The 26006-nt window shown below is 41.0% G+C and overlaps 2 protein-coding genes across 2 annotated transcripts in view; one reads left to right on the top strand and one right to left on the bottom strand.

The window, feature by feature from the left end:
* Window positions 1–23139, top strand: part of LOC129188538 (solute carrier family 22 member 23) — a 26064-nt gene extending 2925 nt beyond the window's left edge. Inside the window, exons 2-10 of the mRNA XM_054789222.1 lie at window positions 216–319; window positions 2988–3142; window positions 14117–14303; window positions 15910–16037; window positions 17704–17806; window positions 19064–19290; window positions 19821–19853; window positions 19970–20093; window positions 20628–23139. Coding sequence (XP_054645197.1) covers window positions 216–319; window positions 2988–3142; window positions 14117–14303; window positions 15910–16037; window positions 17704–17806; window positions 19064–19290; window positions 19821–19853; window positions 19970–20093; window positions 20628–21048 — 1482 coding nt within the window. The 3' untranslated portion in view covers window positions 21049–23139. The remainder of the gene's footprint in view (window positions 1–215; window positions 320–2987; window positions 3143–14116; window positions 14304–15909; window positions 16038–17703; window positions 17807–19063; window positions 19291–19820; window positions 19854–19969; window positions 20094–20627) is intronic.
* psmg4 (proteasome (prosome, macropain) assembly chaperone 4) lies at window positions 20503–26006 on the bottom strand. The gene is made up of 3 exons (XM_054789224.1): window positions 25752–26006; window positions 25057–25132; window positions 20503–23313 (listed from the first exon to the last, which is right to left on the bottom strand). Exons 1-3 carry the CDS (start codon window positions 25926–25928, stop codon window positions 23192–23194), a joined length of 375 nt encoding a protein of 124 aa, XP_054645199.1. The 5' UTR covers window positions 25929–26006; the 3' UTR covers window positions 20503–23191.

Here is a 26006-nt window from a genome sequence, read left to right as displayed (position 1 = left end):
ACGTTGTGGAATTGTGTTCGTCTCTGACGAATGTGTACGCTTAGAATGCACATCCAAATTAAATATTTCAAAAGTGTTCCTTGGACAGTGAAAGCCCTACTAAATTATCAGGGGCTTTTGCATTCAAATTGTTTAGCTTCTGATGTTTGAATCCTTCATCACATGGGGGTTAGTTGTCCCCAAACCTGATAAATGTCCTCTGTTTTTTTCCCCAGTGGAACCTGGTGTGTGACTCCGCCTGGAAGGTCCACATTGCCAAGTTTTCTTTGCTGGTGGGCTCCATATTTGGCTACCTAGTGATGGGTGTCATGGCTGACTGGTAGGCTTCCATTTGTACTTTTGGACTCATTGCTTATATGACAATTGGCAGCTCAGTCAGCTGAATTATATTGAAAAGCGCATATTTGAGAATTCAAACTTTTTTCTTGATAGTAAATTTCTATAAAAAATCTGAATGGTGAATCTGTTTATATCAATTTACAGGAGATGATAATAAATAATAATGGTAGCCCATAAACAAATACAGTGTAGTTCATTAATAAATACAGTATTATATAGAACAGAATTTTATGGCAGCATTTGAGTTTATGGTAATATGATAACTGGGGTTGCCAGAAAATTACAGTTAATGATATATTGCAATGATCATCGATGATTTTGACAGTAACAACTGATACTATACAATCATGAAAAGTAGATGTTGACTGTTAAACTACAAAAACATTTGCATTTCCATTTTTAATATCAAGATGAAGTGAAGAGAGTGGCTGAGCTGTCAACTGATCACCACCTGGTGATGAATTGGATTAGATGGCGGGGGAGGATTCCGCACAGGCCTGGGAGACCCAAACGTGTAGTGAGGGTGTCCTGGGAACGTCTGGCAGAGTCTCTCGTTCGTCTTCAACTCTCACCTCCGGCAGAGCTTTGCCTGCATTCCGAGGGAAGATGAGGATATTGAGTCTGAATGGGCCACATTCCGTGCCTCCATTGCTGAGGCAGCCGATCAGAGCTGCGCCTGCAAGGTGGTCAGTGCCAGTCGTGGCGGCAAGCCCCGAACCCGATGGTGGACACCAGAGGTCAGGGCTGCCATCAAGCTGAAGAAGGAGTCCCATCGGGCATGGATGGCTTGTGGGACTCCTGAAGTAGCTGAAAGGTACTGGCAGGCCAAGCGGCACGCGGCTTCGGAGGTGGTCGAGTCAAAACTCTTGTGTGGGAGGAGTTCGATGAGGCCATGGAGCACAACTTTCAGTCGGCCTGGAAGAGGTTCCAGCAAATCATCCAATGCCTCAGAAAGGGGAAGCAGTGCCCGGTCCACACTGTTTACGGTGTGGACGGAAGCCTGCTGACCTCCACTGAGGATATACAGTATTCGGACGGTGGAATATACAGTAGTCGGACGGTAGAAAGAATACTTTCAGGCCCTTCTCAATCCCACTGACATACCTTCCATAGAGAAAGCAGAGACTGAGGACACGAACGCAGACAGTTCCCTCACCGTGGCTGAGGTATCTGGGGTAGTCAAAACGCTCTCCAGTGACAAACCTCCGCGAGTGGGTGAGTTACGCCGTGAATTCCTCAAGGCCCTGGATGTTGAGGGACTGTCCTCGCTGACATGTCTCTTCAACATTGCATGGAAGTCGGGAACAGTACCTCTGGATTGGCAGACTGGGGTGGTAGTCCCCTTTTTCAAGAAGCGTGGAGGGTGTGTTCCAACTATATGGGGATCACCCCCCTCCCCCAGATATTTTAATGACACCCTTGTTTTTTTGACACAATTAGACAAATGTTACAAAGGGCGCTCTTATTTTGAAGGCCGGTATTTGTTGTGTGTTCAGAATGGCAATTGTCAATGGCGCATTACATCACCTACCATGTTGGAGTGTGGCTCAGAGTTACGAACGTGATACGGCAACCGGATCGGCCCGATCTCGTGGCGGAAGTAGATATTATCCGATCTTCTCGAATACAGTGGATAGGCAGCCGATCCCGATCCTGAAGATCGGATCGTGACATCCCTAGTTCCATCCATCTATTTTCTATGCCGCTGCTCCTCATTAGGGTCGCGCCTGGCAAGCTGGAGCCTATCCCAGCTGACTTCGGGCGACAGGCGGGGTACACCCTGGACTGGTCGCCAGCCAATCGCAGGGCACATATAGACAAACAACCATTCACACTCACATTCATACCTATGGACAATTTAGAGTCGCCAGTTAACCTAGAATGCATGTTTTTGGAATATGGGAGTAAACCGGAGTACCCGGAGAAAACCCACGCAGAAACTCCACACAGAAGTGCCCAAGGGAGAATGGAACCCAGGTCTTCCCGATCTCCAGACTGTTACTGTGTGGCCAACATGCTAACCACTAGACCACCATGCGGCCATATCCCTAGTTTAATTACTTTATTTAGAAATCTTGCCACGTTTTGATCTCGTGACATGAGATCTCCTCTGAAAAACTTAGCTTTTGGAAAACTCCGGCCAGGTTAAAGATTTTCGGAAATTCTGGGTCCAAAATGTGTGTATGGACCGGTAAAATTGTGGTTTATGGTGTGTATCAGGTGACACTGTGTCATGTATTTAAACCTTATTTAACAACAGAGCACGAGTAATCAAGTTATTGACTAAAAGGTGCATGCGCGACTTATCACACGCTTGGGTGAAAAATAATTATTGTTGTTTCCTGGGCAGTGCATTTGATTAATTTGTATTCAGGTAGCAAAAATGTATTTCTTAAAAAAGCAAAGTGAATCTTTAAGTCTGATCATCCTATTATATGTTGCATTGTGGAAAGCCTACTTTGCTCCCTCATGGGAAAAAAAGCCTGTGCATTGTTTTTCAGATCAGTAACTATGGAAACTATGTAAAGAATTGATGGACTGACCTAGTGATCCCCCTTAAACCAATGGCCGCAATGGTCTCGTTCAGCAGACTGACTTCTGTTCTCAATTTGAAACGCTTTGTCTTTCTTCTTGTCTCTGCTTCCAAGGTTTGGTCGACACCCAGTGTTGATCCTCTCTGTGCTCTTCATGCTGGTGTTTGGTTTGAGTGTTGCCTTCTCTGTGAACGTCACCATGTTCAGCACCTTACGCTTTTTTGAGGGTTTCTGCTTGGCGGGCCTCGCGCTCTCTCTCTACGTGCTCAGTAAGTACATGTCTCACGCCTGTCTGCTTCTCTAATTTCTCACAACCGTTGTCCATTTCCTCTCTCTGCTTCTATTTAATTCTTTTGATCAGTGATGTGGGATGACTGAAAAAAACAACAAAACTCAGATCTTCAAATCCTTGAAATATTATGCTTTGGTAAATATTCATAACAATCATAGTGACTTAGTGTTTCCCATAGATTTACAGCATTATATTGCATGCACAAACGTTTGTACTAACCTATTGTTATTGTAGTTTTGGAATGTTTTCTAATCTTAATATTTATTTATTTTACAACCGTGGAAGTGACATTTAAAAATTTTAATATTTCACAAAAACAACATAAATAACTGTTATGAGACAGATTTACTATCAAAACTGGAAAATTACAGTATCTTTTCATACATTGTACATTTAAATGTAGTTATATTGTGAACAATATTCAGAATTTCCACTTCTGTGTTGTCCACAATGAGGAGATAAACGATGTGAAAATGTAATAACAGCACCCTAGGACAAAGTGACACGATAAATAATGAGTTTCGTATGTTCCTCTCATTTTATGATAGGAAGCTTCATAAAATGACATGTTTCCTCAAAGCTCACGATGAACCAAGCAATGGATGCACATTTTATGCTGATGTCAGCAAAATTAAGGCCGTTAAAACCTGACCCAAACCTGGTTTATAAAAGTTTAGAATCAGACTATTCCAGTTGTGGAGATTTGTCCAGAAAATCTGCTTCTTTCATGGATGTGCGGGTTTTAGAATGCTAAAACAACACAATTGTGATTTAAATTTTTTTTTTAAAGTGCAGCGTAAATGGCCCCCTAGTTATTCACTATTAACTATTGCCTTTAGTGCTCCAGACAGCGGGGCTCTTTTGCTAGTAGAGGTTAGTTATCTTAGTCCCTTCTCCACAGAGCTTTTCTCATTTACCCAGGATTTTGACTTGTTTCCACCAGTATTACATTTCCCCCGAACTAAAACTTTCCCAGAATAGATCTCCATCCCACTACTAGGTAATTTTTAAGATTCCCTGGAACCTTTGGGGGCCGGGCTGTGTGCTGAAGAACGCTGACTGGTTTAACAAATTTGCAGTATTTCTGTTCACCCACCAAACTTCATTTGGAAAATGGAGCAAATGAAGGGATGCCACGTGAAGTAAGTCGGTGACATGAAACCATTGAGTCTGTGGAAGACCAGCTGCACACATTTGTGAGAAGTTGAAGAAACTTGAGTAGTGGGTCTGACCGCATTGCCAACAAGTGGTACGACTAGCTGGGCCAAGAATGGAAAGCAATTCACTATTTAGTTGGTTACATACTCTAACAGTAGTCAGCTGCAAGTAAATGCTAATGCTAAACGGTCAATAATCAAAATCATGCACAGAGAACTGGATATGTTTGCGTTATTTTGGAAATATTCGCTATTTATTCATAATATTTTGGGATTTCCAGCTGAAATAGAAAACTGACCGAACATCACCTGTTCATTTACATGGCATCAAAAATATGCCATTCAGCCTTATGTCATCAGCCTGATATAAATACATTTTCTGGAACTTTGAGGTGTTGTGGAAACGCATAGATTACCATTAATTAATTTGTCCGGATACATAAGTTCACGGAAATGTTGGTGGGGGCTAATGTTTGTCCCAGTTTCTCAGAACCCTCCCTCAGTTCAGTAAGAGATTAGTCAAATACGTGTGGAGTGAGGTCAGGCTTTGGGAATGGGTGCTTAGGAGGGGTTTGGTTCTCAGCAGGAGTTGATAATGTGCTCGGCTGTTTTTAAACACAAACTAAATGACTAAATTATCTGCTAAGACATAGCTGACATTTTTTGGATTAGTGTTATGTAAATCACCAATCGAATCCAAATGAGTTTTAAAGCAGTTATTCCTTTTTTAAAGGAAAACTGCGCTTTTTTGGAATTTTGCCCATCATCCACAATCCTTATGTGAAACATGAACACACATTTCTTTCCCTTTTCTGTACATTCTAAAGAGATAAAACGAGCCAGCATGAGCGAGCTAACTATGGACGTCATGGGATATTGTTAACATTGATATTGTCAATGTAGCAGCTAACATGAAGAAATATATTCTTCTGGCAGAGTAACACAGCACCTCTGTAGGCTCAGCGTCACTCACAACAACTCAAGCCACTGACTGCCGAGCGGTAACACTTCCTACTGCAGCGGCTACAGCGTTGTTTGGGAGTTTTGAAAAGTTAACACTAGGTTATAAATCATGCCTCACACGTGTATCGCAGAAGGTTGTGGCAATAAGCCGAAAAGTTGGTCAGCTTTGACATTCCACAAGCTGCCAACTAAACAACGGGACAGACTGAAGAGTGGATACTACTGGCTCTCAACTTTGCTACGAAGACTCAAAAAGATGCTTGTTTGCTGTCAGCATTTCAATGAGAGCGGACATTGTAAGTGACTGTTTTCATTATACTGTTATCCATGAACCATTTAGCACTGGCGCTAAGGGGGGTTAGGTGGCATCTTACCTTATAACCTGTAGCTCATCCTCCATATATTCTGGCTAAAAAGATACGATTCTGGTTCCTCATTTGTCCAAAAGTAGTCATCGTGGTGGCGGTGGCTCTCACGAAGTCTGCCATGATTAGTAATAGCACAAACACACTGTTTCTATGCGGGAGTAGCGTTAGCTCCTATCGGCAACGTGAAATCAATGCTTAAAATGATCAAAATAAGGCAAAATACTGTATTATAAAGTATCATGTAAAATAAAGTATTTACAGGTCATGACTGTACCTGTTAATGCATGATCACAGCATGGATATAAAACGCTAAAACGTTTTTAGAGGGCTTTATCCTCGAAACAGGTGGGTCCCATGACGTCATGACGTTTTTGCATGTTTGTCACACTTAAATGTTTCAGATCATTAAACACATTTAAATATTAGTCAATGACAACACAACTGAACACAAAATGCAGTTTTTAAATGAAAACTTTTATTATTATGGGAGAAAAAAAAATCCAAATCTACATGTCCCTGTGTGAAAAAGTGATTGTCCCCTAAACTTAATAACTGATTGGGCCACACTTAGCAGCAACAACTGCAATCGAGCGTTTGTGATAACTGGCAATGAGTCTCTTACAGCGCTGTGGAGGAATTTTGGCAAACTCATCTTTGTAGACTTGCTGTAATTCAGCCACATTGGAGGGTTTTCGAGCATGAACCGTCTTTTAGGATTCAGGTCAGGACTTTGACTAAGCCACTCCAAAGTCTTCATGTTGTTTTTCTTCAGCCATTCAGAGGTGGACTTGCTGGTGTGGTTTGGATCATTGTCCAGCTGCAGAACCCAAGTTCATTTCAGCTTGCGGTCACATTCTCCTTCAGAATTTTTTGGTAGACAGCAGAATTCATGGTTCCATTTATCACAGCAAGTCTTCCAGGTCCTGAAGCAGCAAAACAGCCACAGACCATCACACTACCACCACCATATTTTACTGTTGGTATGATGCTCTTTTTCTGAAATGCAGCATTACTTTTACACCAGATGTAATGGGACACACATTGTCAAAAAAGTTCAACTTTTGTCTTGTCAGACCTCAGAGTATTTTGCCAAAGGTCTTGGGTATCATCAAGATGTTTTCTGGAAAAAATTGAGACAAGACTTAATGTTCTTTTTGTTCAATAGTGATTTTCATCGTGGAACTCTGCCATGCAGGCCGTTTTTGCCCAGTGTCTTTCTTATTAGTGGAGTCATGAACACTGACCTTAACTGAGGCAAGTGAGGCATGCAGTTTTTTGGCTGTTGTTGTAGGGTCTTTTGTGACCTCTTGAATGAGTCGTTGCTGCGCTTTTGGCCTAATTTTGGTTGGCCAGCCACTCCTGGGAAGGTTCACCACTGTTCCATGTTTTCGCCATTTGTGGATAATTGCCATTGACTAATATATACATTTGTTTGATCATCTGAAACATTTAAGTGTGACAAACATGCAAAAAAATGACATCTATTTTGAGATAACGAAGTTTTTTTTGGGTGGGGTAGGCCGGGGGGCGTGTCTCAATGCAGCTCTGATTGGTGTAGCGTGGTGGGGGACTGGAGCTGATCCTGGATCCATGCCCAACTGCAATAGAGTAGGCGTGGTCAAGGAAGGAAACTGCTGAATCCCAGCATTTCAACCAAGAGGACAAGATGGCAGATTTGCCCTGGAAACAACCTTGATATTTGGCAATGATCCAGTGAATGTAAATATTTAGTCCACTCCTATAAAGACACACTAACCCAGGCGAACCCACAACTCGGCATCCGCATTTGGCTCTTCAGACTCCTTGTTGCAGCTCCCTTCGCCGAGTGCTGTGATTTTTTATGTGCATTTTCGAAAAGAATGTGAAATATCCGACTCACCGCATGTGAATTGAATCTAGACTGCATTCTGACTGCTGATTGGATGAGCAAGGCAAGGGGCAGTAGGCTCGTGTGTGCAGTGGAGAGAAAAAAGGAGAGGGAGTTTTGAGTTGAGTCTGAAGCAAGTTACTTCACAGTAAAATGAAAGTATGTGATTAACGAATGCATAGCAATATGTTTTATAACGAGAAGCGCGCTGTAGCAGCTGTATGAGCTCGGAGCCTGTGACGCGCTAATTGCCGAGGTGGTGACTCCGGGAGAGGCAGATACTGTAGTGTGCCGCAGGAGCTGACTGTGCACTGACCATTGTGAGGCGGGGTGGACCTCTCGGCAGCAACCGCAGAACAATACGTGCGTTCACTTCTATGTCTGCAAATACCAGAAAAGTCAGGAAAAGTCCTTACATCTGTCGCTAGTCGCTTCTGTAAAAATAAGTTGCCAGATTTAGGGAGAAAATCGGAAGGAGCGGGAAGCCATTCACAGATGGAGAATACATGAAAGAATCGTTCATAAAAAAATGAGAGCATCTCTTCTCCAAATTAAAAATAAACAGGTAATTATTCCGAAAATGAAAGACTGCCTCTCTCTGCAAAGACAGTCAACGACAAGACCAATAGAATGGCAAAAGGCATCACCAGTAGGCAAATTGGTGACATTAATTCAGCACAGGCGTAAATGGTATTGAGCAAACAACACTGATATGCAAATACTGTATGTGAACTCTGATGGGATTTTCCATGTTAGAGTTGGCTATGTTTTGTTTTAATTTTACACAAATACAGGAGCCACTCAAAAAGGCTCAGTGTTCAGTGTGCGACTGGTTTGGACATCCTTGGCATACAGTATTTAGACTGAGTGCGACATCCATTTGTAGTTTCGTTTTATTTGGCGCCAGCGTACGTTGTGTCTCATCACAACATAAATAAAATATGTAAAACCTTTTTAAAGCAAACAACGCAAAAAACATTTTGCGTAGCTCTTTGAAAAGATGCTGAACAGGCACTTTGGCCAGATGATGTCACGGGGGCTACAGTCACTAATTAGCACTGACTTCATTTGTTTTGGTTAACATACTTTCGATGAGCAGCATTGTTTTGAGATGTGCACAAGAAGAGAATAGGTTTATTAGGTACAAGTCATTAAAGAGGTTTCTGTAGGTTTTAGTGTGCTTTGTTGGCATGAAAGTAGGTCAGTCGTTGAATCCACTGTACATGCTGTGACAACAGCTGCTGTGCAAAAAAATGCTAATCTTTCTGAGCTGCCTTTAAGCATAACCGTCAGAGTAATGACATGCAGTACAGTTGGAGTCAGAAGTATACATACACGCATCATAGGCATAAATATCATATTCATTTTGGGTCCCTGAATGTTAGCCTGCTTCATCCATTCCAAAAGCATTTTTCTGTTGGAACACCCAATTGTCTTCAGGCTTCAGCCAACTTGCTCTTGATTTGTGGTTAATTTGAAGAATTTGGAGGTAGTCCTCCTTTTTTGTTATTCCATCCGTTCATTATTCCAGCCCTAAAAAGTGACACTACCACCATACTTAACAGTACAGTATTCTTAGGTTTGGAAGCCTCAACTTGAGTCCTCCATACTGTAAATCTTGTTAATATGACCAAATAACTCAATATTGACCCAGTCAAGTTTTTCCACACCAAACTAACACAATCATGCCTTTGTTCGCTGAGGCATAATAATAATACTAGAGGAAAATATCCTCCTCCAAAGCATAGAATTGTCCAAAATGTTGCAAAATAAGCAACAAAGTGTGAATAGTTGCTTTCTCTTGACTCAACTTCATGAACATACACACAATGATTTAGAAGTGTTGAATTATGACACGACATACCTGTATGAAAAAATAACAATGGATTTCTTTTTGTTGTTTCCTGATTGGAGGCGGCGCCCCCGTGACGTAATGACGTGGCTACACAAGAACATGGAAAACCAAAGTGGTGTAGAGTCAGATCGCAGCCAGAGTTGTCTGCGAACCGGCTTGACTTCGCCTCCGAACTAGCTCGGCACCAGCATTAAAGTTTGCTTTGAAGTGAACACAATTTCAGCAATATCCCACTTCGGGTTCTGTGTGAAAGGCACAACCAACAAATGCAGAAACTACTGTTACAGCTCGAAGACACTAGTTTTGGTGGATGTGTGAAAGAGGCTACCGAGAGTGGTTCTGCCTCTGAACTCATGCTGTACAAAGTCTGTTCTCATGCTCCCAGCAAGGTCACTGAAAGAACAACAAACAGCACACAATTGAATATGTTTTGTCAGTACACTTCAATAGGTATACTTAGTTCCTGGTGGCTCAAATTTTGACAGTGCAGTTTTGTTCCAAATCAATTACTGCAGTTGTGCACTTAGCAGAAATGACGATAGTAATATTTACACATTTCTTATTTAGGTTACCGTAGTCTCTGCCGTACAGCGAAGATGGCAATTATTATGGGGTGGTAAGGGTCCATCAGAACGCGCTCACAGTTTTGGCTGTTTTGAACGCGGCATCCAAGTACAGACAGCACACTTTGCCGTACTTCGCAGCACGATCAATGCGCTTGTGCATTCAAAAGGCTAAATGTAAGTACAGAAGTGCATGAATTGAGACATAGTGTTGTGTGGTAGTCAGCTATTTGTCATCAAATGTGTCCATGTGTCGCCTTCTCTATGTCTTCATTCTCCTTCTTTGTCGTTTTTATTTCCCCCAACTCTTCTGCTTAAGTTTCAAAGACAGTGAGAAAGCTCCTGGTGATAGAATGAGGGGGAGAGAAGTGGTGGAAGATGACCAAAGGGGTAAGGAGGCTTGCTAGAGGTGGGGGATGGGGGTTTAGAGCGATGAGTTAAAGCTGGTTTATAGCGACAGTGTACACAACGCAGACTCCCTCCAAACCCTGTCGCATGATGTGTGCAGTGTGCACCTCACAAAAAAATCTGTTCACTTGCGACGAAGGAAGCTAACAAAGTAAATAGTGTCATGGTTAGGGGCAGTGAGATAATCGGCACAAGGAAGAGCATTCTCCAACTCAGTGAGAACAAAAGGTCTATGCCAGTGTGTGTGTGGGGTGGGGTGTTTGCGTGGGTGTGTGTGTGATATCCCAGTTGATTTGGCAGCAGTGGAAACCTCCATAGGGAGTTCAGGATTGTTGTTTTGTGAGGCTGGTGTAAAGTACATTTGATTTCTCTGGTGTGCGTCATGCTCAGTAACCGATCCTTACACTACAGAGGCAGGGTAACAAAGTCAACTGAAACGCACGTGCATTCTACCAAACGATTTATATTTTATGGTCTTTCTCATTACATCAAAAATGTGCAGGCGCGTATATATTTCCTTAAAAGAAAGCTACAGTATGGAAACAAGGCTAAATGACATGGCATTGCAATATTGCTTAGTCATCAATAAGTAATATGAGTATGTAGTGAATGACTGTGCCTTAAAGTACTATGTTAGCGTGTAGCTATAGGGCAACATAGCCTTGGGACCTGAATCTAAACAATATTTATTGCCCAAAATGCTGTAAGCTATTTTATCGATCATCAAACAGGCACATACGATGTCATCAAATGCGAGTGAAACCAGGCAATGGTTAGCAAAACAAACAGAAAGCTGAGTGAAAATCATCATAAAATAACAGTTAAAGGTAAGCCCAGACGTTAAACAGTAGAGGTGTCACAAGATTAAAATATGACAATATTACTTGTTTAGAGATGGCATTGCTACTGTAAATGATAACACACGTAATGGAAGTTGTAGTGTGCAGGACTCAAACTGCACATTAAGTACCTTGCACACCCTTTACACCTTGCAATCGTACTTGCACTCAGCGTTCCCAGTGTCACTCGCTTGCGACGTGTGACTGTTTTGTTGTTTGTTGCCGCTGTGTTTGTGTTTTTCCAAATATCTAGTACCGTAATTTATGGTGTGTTAGACGCACCGGTGTTTAAGCCGTATCCACCAAATTTAGAGACAAATGCATATTTGTACATATATATGCTGCACCGGACTATTAGCCGCATATGTCCATGTCATAAAATTACATATTGCGGCAAGCACAAGTCCGTGAGGACCAGGCACCTTTTTATTTGACAATTTGACAATCATGAGCTATGAGAAAATTCACAAGTTTATCAACCCATTGAAAATCGCATGAGGTCGTTACTTAATATAACAGTCTGACTTACGGTGTCGTCTTCCAAAGAACGCTAAAATCATCACACAGCAACTTAACACTCAAAATGTAGCTAATAAATATACCAGACAAGTACCAATATGAGTTTAAAATGGCGAACAACAGCTATTTTCGGTTCAACCCATAATGCATTACTCACAGTAGAACAGTTCATTGGCCAACAGTTTGCCATGGCTGCCACCAGAGGGCCAGGCAGTTTGTCTTGTATATTTGCTAGCTACCTTTTGAGTGGTAAGTTGCTGCGTGATGAGTTTAGCGTTCTTTCCAAGATGACACCGTGAGTCAGACTGTTATGTTCAGTAATGACCTGCTGCGATTTCCAGTGGGTTGACAAGCTTGTCGTGAGCTCACTTCTGGCTCGTGATTGGCTTCTGCCAAAGAATGAGCTACCGTTTACTCACTGACTCGCGAGTGGCACAATATCTCAACGATTAGTAGTAGTTCAGTTCAGTTTGGTGAAGTCGTCAGAAACACCGTCTCATGGCAGCCCATCTTCGGGAACCTGTTGTTTTTTTGAAGCAAGATCTTTACTTGGCACATTTTGAGGTATTTATGCAATTTACAGTATATCATCTTTGTTACATCTCATTTAGTAAACTCTCATCTGGTAAAAAAAAAATTCCAGCATGCAAAAAGTCCTACAATGGTATGTAATGCGGAAGACGTCTTGTTGTTTTGCACACGTGACTTTCACTGGACAATGTAAGCGTCACATGCACGAGCCTTATGCATATGCTTTCCTATTTGGTCTGCTGACAAAAATACAAGTGTGAACGCTAACCAACCAACACTCTACTTGTATTGATGTGTTTTTTTATTAAGTTTTTATATTCTTTAGTAAGAACAATTACTTTATTGTCCCCTATTTTCCTATCAGCGGTCACCAAACAGCTATAATGTACAGTAGCTCAGGGGTTTTAACATTGTGCCAAGGAGTCATTTATCATTCATGTCTTTGTTGCCATGCGGTGTGCTTAAGGCGTATCTATAGCTTTCAATGCCGTTTTATGTCATACTTTACTCACCAATGCCACCTCTTCTCACACTTCCCCCGAGGTGCTCTGGCACCCCCCAGAGGAGGTGCGCCTCACACTTTTAAAAACCCCTGAACTAGACCATCTGGACTGTACCATGAGGAAGGGGAAGGAATGTTTGCTGAGTCAAAGCCGGACACCTTTTCATAAAGTCATTTGGTAAAAACTGCAATCCTCAGAGGGGAGAATAAGCATCCTCAATAATTCAGAAAGGAAATTCAATACAGAGAAACCATTAAACAAACACTCATACTTATTTTGCGATGATAATCATATTCACTTAAACATGAGCACTGTACATACATGTTATGTATTTTACTGACAAATATGTAACAAGTTGGCACTATTAAACCCAATGTTTGACCCCTTGAGACGGGGGTGTCCAAACTTCGCCACTGAATAGAAAAACTGAAGGATGCAGAGAAATTTGCCAATTGTGTACATCAAAGATGCGAAAAACCAATCCAACGTACACTACCAGTCAAAAGTTTGAACACATCCATTTCCTATTGAATGAGAAAACACACTCTTTTGACTGGTAGTATAGGTCAATATCTGCTAAAGAATGCGAAAAAACATTCACATCTTAGCTTTGAGTTATAGGAAAGCAAACTAGATGATGCAATGTCATTAGGCATTGCGTGAGAATGCTGAAACGCTGAAGCAAAACTGAAATGCTTTGAAAAGGTACGGAGATCGAAATGTAGAATGAACATAGCAGCCGTTCGGAAGCTGAAGCTGGACTGAAATGCAGTGGAAATAAGCTGAAACGTTGAATGAATGTTAGAATAGTTTGGAATCTAAGCTGAAGCTGTACTGAAATGCTGTAGAAATGACTTCCGTCTGATGTAATATAATTTTATACAACATGATGAATGCCTACCCGGGAACTGAACTGCCAACTTTTGGGTTGAGAAGCATGTACTCCATGAGCCAAGCCATGTCACCGTAGTAGAGTAATTCAGTAATGGAAACTGTGAAACACCAGGATGAATGGGCATTTAAATTGCCCGAAATATGAAATTACACTAAATGTTGGAATATTTAGAAAAGTTGGAATTTGTAGCAACCTTGTCCTGAGTGAGCTGAAGCAAAACTGAAATGCTTTGTGCAAACAGTGGGGTATGGTGGGGTATTACACTAATTGTGTAATATGTAATAATGTGTCTCATTAATCATGAATTAATTTTACTTTCATGAATTACATGTACCATGTCTCGCAAAGCCTTTTGAGCGCAATCCACAGGGCGCATCCATGGGTGTCCTCATTTCTTCCACATGACTGTAACTGTCACAGTTGCTAAGAATGTCTATTTTAAGTTTCACCAAAGTTTCTCTTTTCATTGTCTCTTTATTTCAGGGGTTGAGCTTTGTTTGCCGGGCTGGCGTTTCTCTATGACCATGGTGGCCAGTTTCCTGATGGTGGGGGGACAGCTACTGATGCCTGGGGTGGCAGCTTTGTGTCGCAATTGGCCACACCGGGATGACTGGCAGGTCCTGCAGATTGTAATAATAAGCCCCTTTGTGTTGATGCTCCCCTACGTTTGGTGAGTTCACCGAACCAGCTTGTACCTCACACACATTACATACTCTGAGCAGCCCATTTGAGCACACAATGCTATTCCTATTATACCTTAAATCATTCCTTTTCTTGCTTCCGCAACACATTTTGTTATCAACATTGTTGCTGTACTTTAGTGCGCTGATTGTGTAATACTGGGATATCCACACGTCTAAATGCAACAGGCAAAGTAGCGTGTGTAATTATTATTATTACTATTATTAGTATGCGCATTTGACATGAACAATTTATAAAACAGCAGTTAAGAGTTCCCACATTACTGCCATCGGTTACTAATCGTACAGCCGTACAATAATATATCTGTATAATTAAAAACAATGTTTGGTTTGACAACTCACACAAATTGTTGACTGTAACGTGTTGTGTAGGATTGGACCACGGGATGCAGAAACAGAGGCAGGATGGTCAAAAAGTACAGTCTTTAATGAATAGATGTTGGGCAGCGCAATAGCCCGCAGGCAAAAATACAAACAGGTACTCACAGTGGGGCGCAACGAAAAACAAGGGAGCCAGGAAATAACCAAAGATGAGGCACGACAAAACCAATAGCTACAAGTACTTGGCAAAAAGGTGCAACGTGAACGGCGCAACGAAAGTGGCAGGAAGACGAGGAATCAGTGGGAGAATTAAGTTTTAATCATGTAGTATAAACTTCAAAAATTGGTACATAAATATTAGACAGCAATAGAAGAAACGACAAGATGAACGCTCACAGTTCTTGGCATGTAGAAGCGCAGAATACGAGGAAGAGGAACAATCATCTTCCTGCATCTTCAAGCATCTTCCTGCCGCAGCTGCTGTACTTTTGAACACCAGTAATTGGCAAATGGCTGCAAGTGTGTCTGGTTGCGCCACACCACACTGGAAGCAAAGGAATTTGCAGAGGAAAAACAAAAAGGAACCAGTAGTAGGAAAAGCGGTGATTACATTGGTGATTTTCCAGAACATTTAAAAGGTCCAATAAGGTATTTTGCATAAACACTCCTTGGAGCATTACCTCATAATTTGAACACAAGGTCAAGCCACAGACCTTTGACATACTGTACATACTTATTTTGTGCTGGCATGCAGTTGTACCTTGTTCCTTTGTCCGTGCGCAATTCCTCAAGCAAATTGTATTAAAACAATCTCTTGTTTGGGTTATTTCGGCATAGTCACAAAGACAACGCTCTGGTTTGGAACTCAGTGCCATTTCTTGATGGCTTGTCTTTGTTTCAGTGTAGTTTCCGTCATTTGGGTTTTGCAAATTAAGCTCATCTCTCGAGCGTCATTGACTAGTTTGTTGACTCCCAGAACACCGCTTTTCCAATAAAGTTACAACAACACTCACTTCTGTAAATACAATAATCGCTGAATAGACGGCGTTATGCTTGCTTGTGAACGCTGTGTCAGGTATTGAGTTTGCGTCCTACTTCATACAGTAGTTGCTTACTCTCTGTAGCAGCATGCGGACAATAAAGGACGCATTTTGGTAAATAAATTGTTTAATAAATTGTTTATTCTTTGCCTAATTTTTCCAATTGACGGAGAACGTTGAGCCCTGTGTACTGTGTGTCTTTTCCTCATGACAGGATTTTTCCTGAGTCTTTACGCTGGCTGTTGACCACCCAGCACTACAGACGCTCAAAAGCTATGATGCTGCGCATCGCAAGAAAAAACAAAGTTGACATGACAAGCGAACCCAGCGGAGTTCTTTCAGGTGAAAATTATTTTAGCTTCAACAGTGCTACAATCTCCAGTGTACAGCTTATACAGCAGTACAGATTTACTCCCCACTGAAAATTACATGAGTGCTGCAGTTCAATAAGGGAAACATGAATTCCACAGTGCCCCCCCAGGATTTTCTGGGCCTTTTTAGAGGATTTTGCGATTTTGCGAGCTTTAGGCTTTTTCAAACAATCACAATGGAAATTTCAATAAATAGTTGCATAGTTCCCTGAGTAATTATAATAGGGAAATTATCAACAATGAAAGACTTCAACTTGAGGCGCTCCTACATCACAAATCATAAAGATAAGTAGTATCCTGACATAATTATTGAGTTCTGTTCATGCTCCATTGACTTACTAATGCTAAATACAGTGGAACCTTGCTTAGCTTCATTAATTTGTTCCAGAAGGTCAGACTCTAACCGAAATGGACGCTAACTAAATATTTTTTTCCTATAAGAAATAATAGACACATTCTTCACAGAAGTACAGATGACGTCTCAAGAAGCCTTTCCCTCGATGGACAACTCCTGTACGACTGAGAGCCTACACAGACGTATAAGAAATAATGTAAATCCAATTAATCCGTTCCAGAAAGTCATCAAAATAAACTCATCACACAGCAACTTAACACAAGCACCAAAAAACTACTTTTTTTACATTTTCCCATAATGCACTGCGTCCAAGCAAAGCATACATTGGTGCCTGCCGGGGCGCTGCAATGATGTCTGGTGGACAAAGGCAGCATTGCAGCACCATCCATCCATCCATTTTCTATGCCGCTTGTCCTCCAATGAAATGCTTTGCTCAGACGAAATGCATTACGGGAAAATGTTAAAGTTTTTCTTTTTCATTTGAAACTCGTATTAGTACCTTTTGAGTGTTTAGTTGCTGTGTGATGAGTTTAGCGTTTTTTTGACACCATGAGTCAGACTGTTAATATGAATAATGACCTGCAATTTTCAATGCTCGTCGTGAGTTTATTCAAATAAAGATCTGCCTGGTCCTCAGGGACTCGTGCGTGTAACTATATACAGTAGATGCTTTATTTATCTCCAAGAGATGTGCCATTTTATGATGTGGACATGTGCGGCGTATAGTGCGGTGAGGCTTATATACGTACAAATCTGTTTTTTCCTCTAAATTTAGTTGGTGCGGCTTATACACCGGAATTTATGGTATTTTGTTATTGTTATTGTCAGTGTTATCTCAGCTTTCACAAAAATAAATAAACACTTTCACAGTAAAAACTTGGACATCACTTGTGTTGCCAGGTATTTAGACAGTAAGGCTATGTATTACGATGGTAAATCTATACTGCTGCCCAAGATGTACGCTGACTATTCGAAAATTATGTTCAAGTTTCATTTCTGTTGTATTGTCCCTTGAAAAGATAGAGCTGAAATATGAGGGAGTGTACTCATTTGTGAGATACAGGGAGACATCATTTTCTGTGAACTGCATGACCAACTGTCAACTCTTGAGTGAGTGAACAGATACAGATGATGACAGAGGGAAGTTGTGTTGCTATTTAAAAGCATCACACTATAATAGTCTCTCCGAGGTACAATAAAGTAGAGTCTCTCAGTGGTCGCAGCCTCATTTCATTCTGAATGGAAAGATGTCTCAAGGTGTGGGTGTCATGTTTCCTGCCAGAGCTGGAGCAAGAACTGCATAAGAAACCTCAGAGAACCTGCATTGTGAAGATGATGAGCACCAGGAACTTATGGAAAAACATTGTGGTGCTTTGTGTAAACTCGTAAGTGTGCCTTTTTACTTTATTTCACTTCCCATCTGGAGTATGGTAATGCAGTCCAGAATGTTTATGGTAGGTTTCTTGTGACAGAGACAGAATGTTGAAAAAAAAAAAACTACAAAAAACATTAACTAAAGGTCATGCATGAATTTGTATTCAATTGAGGGAACAAGTATTTGCAAGTATTCTGAACCCCCCCGGGCTGTATGTGCACCGTATGTGCCCATGAAGCACACAAACTCATTGTGTGGCTAAAAAAAGTCTCTTCCACTCCAAAGAGCTGTCAAAGAACCTGAGGGACAACATTGTAGACCTGCACAAGACTAGAATGGCCTACAAGACCATCAACATGAAGCTTGGTGAAAAAGAGGGCACTATTGGCACAATAATTCGGAAATACAAGACAATCTGGAGCTCCATGCAAGGTTCCACCTCTTGGGGTCAGACAAGAGAGGAGCTGGTTAAAGATCTCAACGGAGTTTAAAACAGTCACCAGGAAAATAACTCGCTGTGGTGGATTGAGATCTTGCAGTGCCTGCAAGGTCGCCCTGCTCAAGAAGGTACAGGTACAAGCCCGCCTGAAGTTTGCCAATGAATACCTGGCTCAGACATGGCTTGAGAGAATATGATGTAGTCAGATGTCACTCTCGAATCACATCTCTGGAGTTTGCATGTTTTCCCTTGTGCGTGGGTTTTCTCCCGGTATTCCGGTTTCCTCCCACATTCCAAAAACATGCATGTTAGGTTAATTGGAGACTCTAAATTGTCCATAGGTATGAATGTGAGTGTGAATGGTTGTTCGTCTATATGTGACGTGCGATTGTACCCCGCCTCTCGCTCAAAATCAGCTGAGACAGGCTCCAGCATACCCCCGCTATCGTAATGAGGATAGGTGGCATAGAAAATGGATGGATGGAATATGGAGAAATGTTGAATATGAGCCCAACATCACCATCACCAACTGCAAACGTGGAGCTGCTTTGGGACTGTTTCTATGCCCAAAAAGAAAGAAACAAGAAACATCCGACCTCTGTTGCTTGCCAACAAGGTTTTCACCACCAAGGACAAAGCCAGGTTTTGCATTAAGATTAAATACTTATTTCCCTCAATCAAATACAAATTAGTGTACTTCCCTTTACTTCTTTGGTATTGAAAGATATCAAATACACACAATCTTGGTCTTCGTTGACAAATGAAAGAACGGGAAAAACTTCCAAATCCCATCTTGTTTATTGTGTCTTTGTTGTTCACTTTTTGCAGGCTGACAGGCTATGGGATCCACCACTGCTTTGCTCGAAGTATGATGGACCCTGAGGCCCAGCCCACTGCTTTGTGCCACACAGACTACTACACGATGGCTGGCATCGCTGTGGCAACGTGCCTGGCACTGTGTCCCATGGTGGGACTCATGGGGCGACGTGGAGGGCTTCTAACCTTCATGATCATCACAGCCCTTGCGTCACTACTGCAGCTAGGCTTGCTCAATTGTGAGTTATCATGACATTGTAAGGCACTGTGAATGCCAAAAAGGTGGAAAAGGTGATATAGAAGTGAAGCCCATTTACATACAGTATATACTGTATGCGGTGTAGAGCAGTGATCCCCAACCCCAGGGTCATTTGGTACCGGGCAGCACAAAAAGACAAAATAATTTCCATTATTTTTTTGTTTTATTTTGAAAAGTGGCCGGATTCTCTTTGTTACATCCGTCTGTCTTGACGCATGTCCATTGTTCGTGTGCTAACTTTACCTCAGTACTTTCCGCTCTGTTTTTACCATTTTTCTTTCACCTCATATTTGGTGTCAAATGCTGATACTATGTGGGAATGCATAAAGGTAAGTTTTGATGACTTATTGAGTGCTAATGTGCACATTTGTCTCAAGTTAATTCATGCTAGCACACTGCCTTTTACGTTGGGGACCACTGGTGTAGAGGACGTGCTGTATGCTTGCAATGATAAATGTCTTCTGTGTTTTTTTTCTGTCTTCCACGCGCCAACCCACTAATACCGACCAGTAATTGGAAAATACAGTCTTCGGCATGACACAGGTAAAGTTATGAGAAGTATTATTAGAGCCTTTAGAAATCAGTCAGATTGTAATAGAAGTAATAGATGTGCTGTATGTGATGGTTGTTTCTTGTTTGTTTGCATCCTCTTCGTATAGTTCTGAGGGACACTCTCAACAGAAAATTTTCTGTGGCCTTCTCCATCATTGGCATGTTCTCTTCTCATGCTGTCAGCACCCTCAGCATTTTCTTTTGCGCTGAAATCACACCGACGGTCATCAGGTAAGTCAATACCAGGGGTCCTCAAATACAAATCTCAAAGGGCCTCAAAGACAGTTTTCAATGAGTCCAAGGTTCATTTTAGAGACGCTCGATGTTGGCTTTTTACTGATATCTGATACAGTAATCCCTAACCACTTCACGCTTCGAATTTTGGGGCTTCACTGTGTCAGTTTTTCAAAAATATATTAATTAACAAATCATGCTGTTTTGTGGGTGCATATAGTTTATTATTAATTTTTTAAATATGCACATTTTACATATTTTTCACCTAAATTAAGCATTTTCATGCATAAAAATGGCTAAATGAACTAAAATACAAAAATAAGACATTCAGAATACATTCAAACGTGATGTGATGATATGTAGTATTCTACACAGGTCACTAGGTGGATCAGTACTGTTCCTGTCATGTTTGGTGATGCTCACAGCGCCAGACTTGATTGCCGAACAACATGTAGCGATTTGTGTTGCATGTCAAATTTTGCATGCTAGCTCCATCTTGTGACATCTACATGAATTTTTCTCTTGGACCAGGGGTGGAGGTCTCGGCCTGGTCCTAGCAAGTGCGGGTTTCGGCATGCTCACCGCACCCATCATGGAGCTCCACAACCAGAAGGGCTACTTCCTGCATCACGTGATCTTCGCTTGCTGCACGCTACTGTGTATCATCTGCCTGCTGCTGCTCCCTGAGCCGCGGGGTCAACCTTTGCCAGAGACCCTGGCCGACGGAGAGACGTTCACCCGTCAAACATTGCTCCACCCGGGTGAGCAGCACCTTCTCCTTGCCAAGAGTGACAAGGACTACTCCCGCGTACACGACACACCACTACACTTGTCCACCACTGGGAGTGCTACCGTTGCAGCAGCTACCGCTCTGGCAGCGGTACCTGCCTCATACTCACTGGCCACTGGTGGGGAGGTGATTGGCAACCGCACAATAGCCAATGGGGTTTGAACTTAACCACAATTAGCTGCGCAAACATGAACAAGACCGGAAGCCCGATTAAACTTGTAACTTGTGGCTGTGTCTCAATTTGCGCACTTCCGTGCTTCCACGTTGTCCACTTTGAGTGCATACATAAAGTGCATTCACGCTGAGAAGTACAGTAAATGCAGTGCACTGTCAGTACCCGGAAGTTGCACTCAAAACGTCCAAAAGGGTTAATGCTCAGTGATGGACCCTTACTACCAACCTAAATAGTCACCATCTTGGCTATGTAGCGGAAGGAGGGGGACTAACTTGAAATAATGGCAGCTCAGGAACAACCCGTTGCGGTGGAAAATAGTAAACACAAGATGTATAAGATAAAAGTATTGCGATCGTCATTTCCAGTAAGTGTGCAATGACGGGAATCGATTTGGGACAGCACTACACTGTCAAAATTCTCGCCATCAGGAACTAATATTGTGTAAGATATATTACATATATTTATAGGTATTGACGGAAGTATTCGATTTGAGACACAGCCTCTATTTTGAAAAGAAAAAAGATTTCCTAAAGGTCTGATAATCTGTTATGAAATAATAGTGAGGTTGAAATGGAGATGAAGGTGATTTTATATGATTTGTGGCAAAAATGACTGATTCAAGAGCTGCCAACATATTTCACCTGACTTGACTTTATGAGTCTCTTATGAGACTTTTTTTTTTAGTCTTGTCCTAGTAAAAGAAGTGGGTGAAGGCAAATGGGACTTGTCAATATGTTTTGTGTTCAGTGAATATTCTAATTGTAAATGCTGAAGAGCACACCAAAAATTCCCACTTTTCCCGTAGTCCCACATTTTCCGCAACACAAATTCCCTACGATCTTGAGAATTCAAACTATTTCCACACTTCCCAAATGATTCGAACTTCCAACATAAAAAAAAACTGTAAGCTTATTTCAGGCTACCTATTTTTCTTATTCCTGTAATTCCACGGTTTTTCTGGGCCACATTTCTCAACCCAGCAACAAATCTTTCAGGCCAGCAAATTTTCACATGCCAAAAATTCCCACTTTTCCTACGGTCCCACCTTTTCCACACAGCCATTCGGTTCAGCTTCAGTATTGATACATTTTCCGCAGAATTTGCCTTCTCTGGTTCTTTATTTTGCACTAAAAGTCAGGGTACACTATTATTAAGTGTTTGTGTTTTTCAGCCAACAATCTGGAGACGCAGGGATCGGCTTAACCACTACCACTGTTTTGCATGAATGGGCACAAAGTTTTTTTCTTATTTGTGGTCCACAGTGGCACTTTATCCTCCGAGGGGAGGTCAGTGTAAACACTGATTTTTTTAAAAGCAAGCATTCCAGCTGTCGGTGAGGGTGTATGATGGTTGTGTGCAACGATGAACAACCGGAGACCTTGATGCACACTTTATGTGTAGCTGTTAGAGACTGCTGGCAATGCTAACAGACCTGAGAGTTGAGCGGACATTGAAATGATTTTCTCTATGTCTTATGATGCATCTCAACATTTTCAATGACGTTTTGGGAAACGAGTATTTATTTTTTTCCACACTGTCTAGCAAATATCCCACTCCACATCCGTGTTCTTTGTACTGTGGTAATGATGTAATCCAGCTCCTTTGATAACTCTAGCCAGAAAGCACAATTTATGTGATTAGAATAGACCAGTCTGCCTAGATTTGGGCTCACTGTTATCGGTGTTCATTCATACAAACTATTCCTTAGGACTGCAAACAGGTGTATCATTCATGTACATTTGCAAACAGGTGTATCATTCATGTACCTTGTAATGATAATGTGAGAAACCGTACAGGTAGATATGTAAGCACTACATAGTAACAGCAAACATTTTGTCTTACCACTAGTGACAGTTTTAGGGTCCACCTTCTTCCTTCAGCATTTACTCATATTTTAATCCACCTGTACAACTTGCTAGTTTGTACGTTTTCAATGGGAAAAAAATACTCAGCCACTAATACTGTTTTCTAAGTGTTATTTTTTAATGATACATTTGTACAAAAGCCATAGGCCGACACATTTTGATAGTAAAATCACTTAATTTATTGTGTCAATAAAAAAACAACAATGGACATGACTATGACTGTGTGTGGTGGATGTCACTGCAACAAGAAATGCACACTAAGGGATCAAAATTTCTCTGGGTGAAGCTCAAGCTCCTTTTTGATTCTGTTTTCCACAAGCAGAGAGAGGCTGGAGTCTGTCGCAGGGAGATTGTAACTCACAAACACTTGCTTTCCGGTCTTCTTTGCTGGCAGATACGGCAGAAACAAGACAACAGTGTTACATTTTAGGCTTCAAATTTTCTGTAAATCTACATTTCTATTCATTTTTTTGTGTGTCTTTTATATATATGTCCCCAACTAACGAACACAATTGGTTCCAGACGACCGTTTGCAAGTCAATTTGTTCTTAAGTCGAACAAATTTTAATATTACCAATTATATAGGTACTACATGTATACATATATACTGTACATATATGTGTATGTATGTAAATATGAGTTTGGATGCAGTAGTAATATTAAACAAGGATAATTAATGAAAAAAACAATAATAAAAGTGATATAATAATACGTAATGATAAATGTTATTTACCTTTGAAGAGGAGTGGTCGAGTATACGTCGTTGTGGTGGTGGAGGAGGAGATATTGAAAAAAAGGACAAATGGTCGTCGTTGTTAGACTCTTCTAAAAGAGGTAGTGTTCTGTGGGTGGTGTAGAATTAAGCAGGCCTATTAACTCTTCATAAACTTTAATCACACTCTCTGTCTGGGTTGTGTCATACAACTACAACTTAGCCTTCCTCTCTCCCGCTACCTGTTGGTCCCATTAGCAGTGTCACAGTGCCCTCTACTGGTCAAGCATGTAGCAGTATAAATATGGAGTTCCAAAAGACAAAATACATGAAAATATAGACCAGTCAGCTTGCGTTCGTATCTCAGAATGTTCGCATGTCGGATGTTCGTAAGTTGGGGACTTAGTGTGTGTGTGTGTGTGTATATATATATATATATATATATATATATATATATATATATATATATATATATATATATACAGCTATTGATATATTACATAGCTAGTACAGGAGGTAATGATTTTGTGATTGTAACAGCCTGATACTGCAACTGATTATTTTGATGACAAGTTATTCATATAGGGAAAATGTTTTGAAACTGGAAGTTGACCAGTCTGTGTCCTCATTAGGCAGCCCACAGGCCACATCAGCCTGCCAAAGCTTTTCATTTGGCCTGCCAAACATCACCCAAATAAGGTAAACCATGGATGTCCAAAGTGCGGCATGGGGGCCATTTACGACACATGGCTGTTTTTCATTGCCCCGCGGTACATTTTAAAAATATAATTTAACAAGAAAAAAAAAAACACAACAGCAAAACTGGAAAATTCAGCTGCAATCTTACAAGAATAAAGTGAAAATATAAAGACGAAAAAAGTTGTGTTCCAGTGAGAAAAAGTCACAATTTTAAGAGAATAAACTTGTAATATTATGTGCTTGCTTTGAAATATTAAAGAAATAATGTTTTTTTTAAGTTGGAATATGATAAACAAAATAAAGTTGTAATTTTGGAAAAAAGTAGGTTGGGAGACAATGTATAACACTGTGGGCATAAAGTAATAACATTACAAAAAGAACATTTACAAAGATTATTTAAAAAGAAAGTTGAAATACTTGCAATAAAACCCAGCAAGAAATGGAGGGAAAAAAGAGCAAAGACCGACGCTGCACTTTCAGACAAAAATGAAAGCTTTGATGGGTTTGGCTACATGTACACAGAAATGACAAAACCGGAGTATCTTCTTCTCAGGTCTCCTCTGTGATGCAACTTTTTTTTGTACTTAATTGACTTGAAATACTGCTGTGATGCTTTGCAGTTTTGAGGCTGTAGCCCTCTTCATTATGTAGAGTAGCCATGTTCCACTGTGTAACTCTTCTGTGCAGTGATGTAAAACAATAAAAGCATCCAACAGTACCTAATCTCCGTGCCAAAGAATTTGGCGCAGTATTGGAAGGATCCCCCATCACTAATGTCGATAATGGCATTGGGTCCTGTAGAAGAGACAGGGTGGAGAGGTAATGAATCATACTTGATGTGCCTGCTTTCTATAAACAATACTATATACAACACTATAACAATACTACAACAATATACAATACTAGTTGTCAGTTACTGATGTACAATACTTCTAGAGAGCACAGCTTTTCTATGGACACCATTTTGGGATTAGGCCCATGCAGTGATGAGGTTAAATTACACGTTATTTTAAATTTAAATAGCTGGGGGAAAAAATCTGGAATGAAAAAAATAAAATGTGTTTTAGGGCGAGATATATGACCTATCCTATTTAACCCACGGCAACGCAGACCAATTTCTGTTTAAAGGAAATTAACAAGCACAACGACCAAGTGGAACGTGATGTTACATCTTTGGGCGTTCATGGTAAATGTATTCCTTATACGACTATCGTCTAGTTTGGCACCAAAGGTAGAATATAACGATTCCCGCATTAAACCAATAGTCCCAACATGATGTCACATTTCCTAATTAACCGCAGTTCAAAGAAAAACATATTGTTTGTGTGACGTTCTTTTCTTAAAACGCTGTTTTTAATAAACCTGTGTGATTTCACGTCATCGTCCGCACACACAAACGAGCGTGTTTACTCACGTATCTGCTGCTCATTGAAACCGCCAGGTTGGACAGAAGTGGACTCGAGCCAACCCAAAGAAAAAATCCGCCACTGAGCTTCATGACGTGAAAGTGTACGGTCTGCTCCAAAATTCTCTCCGAAAAATTGTGAATTGAAATGGCACCCAACATCTCTCCGTTGCCTACTTCATTCATTTTCTGCAAATGTTTATTTACGAAGACTGACAACGCGATTTGGAGACTGGACAAACAACTTCCGGGTTAGGACCAGAC

The sequence above is a fragment of the Dunckerocampus dactyliophorus genome, chromosome 10 (genome assembly GCF_027744805.1).
Source record: "Dunckerocampus dactyliophorus isolate RoL2022-P2 chromosome 10, RoL_Ddac_1.1, whole genome shotgun sequence".
In the NCBI taxonomy this organism is placed as follows: domain Eukaryota; kingdom Metazoa; phylum Chordata; class Actinopteri; order Syngnathiformes; family Syngnathidae; genus Dunckerocampus; species Dunckerocampus dactyliophorus.
Note: the sequence above shows the minus strand (reverse complement) of the source record. Positions and strands in the feature narration are given on the sequence as shown.

What these genes read in the sequence shown, in the direction of transcription:
- psmg4 (XM_054789224.1), bottom strand. Translation starts at nt 25,928, where the DNA reads ATGAATGAAGTAGGCAACGGAGAGATGTTGGGTGCCATTTCAATTCAC. An exon ending in TTTCAATGAGCAGCAGATAC is followed by an intron (nt 25,133 to 25,751) that starts GTGAGTAAACAC and finishes TCTCTTCTACAG; the next exon opens with GACCCAATGCCATTATCGAC. An exon ending in TTCTTTGGCACGGAGATTAG is followed by an intron (nt 23,314 to 25,056) that starts GTACTGTTGGAT and finishes CGTATCTGCCAG; the next exon opens with CAAAGAAGACCGGAAAGCAA.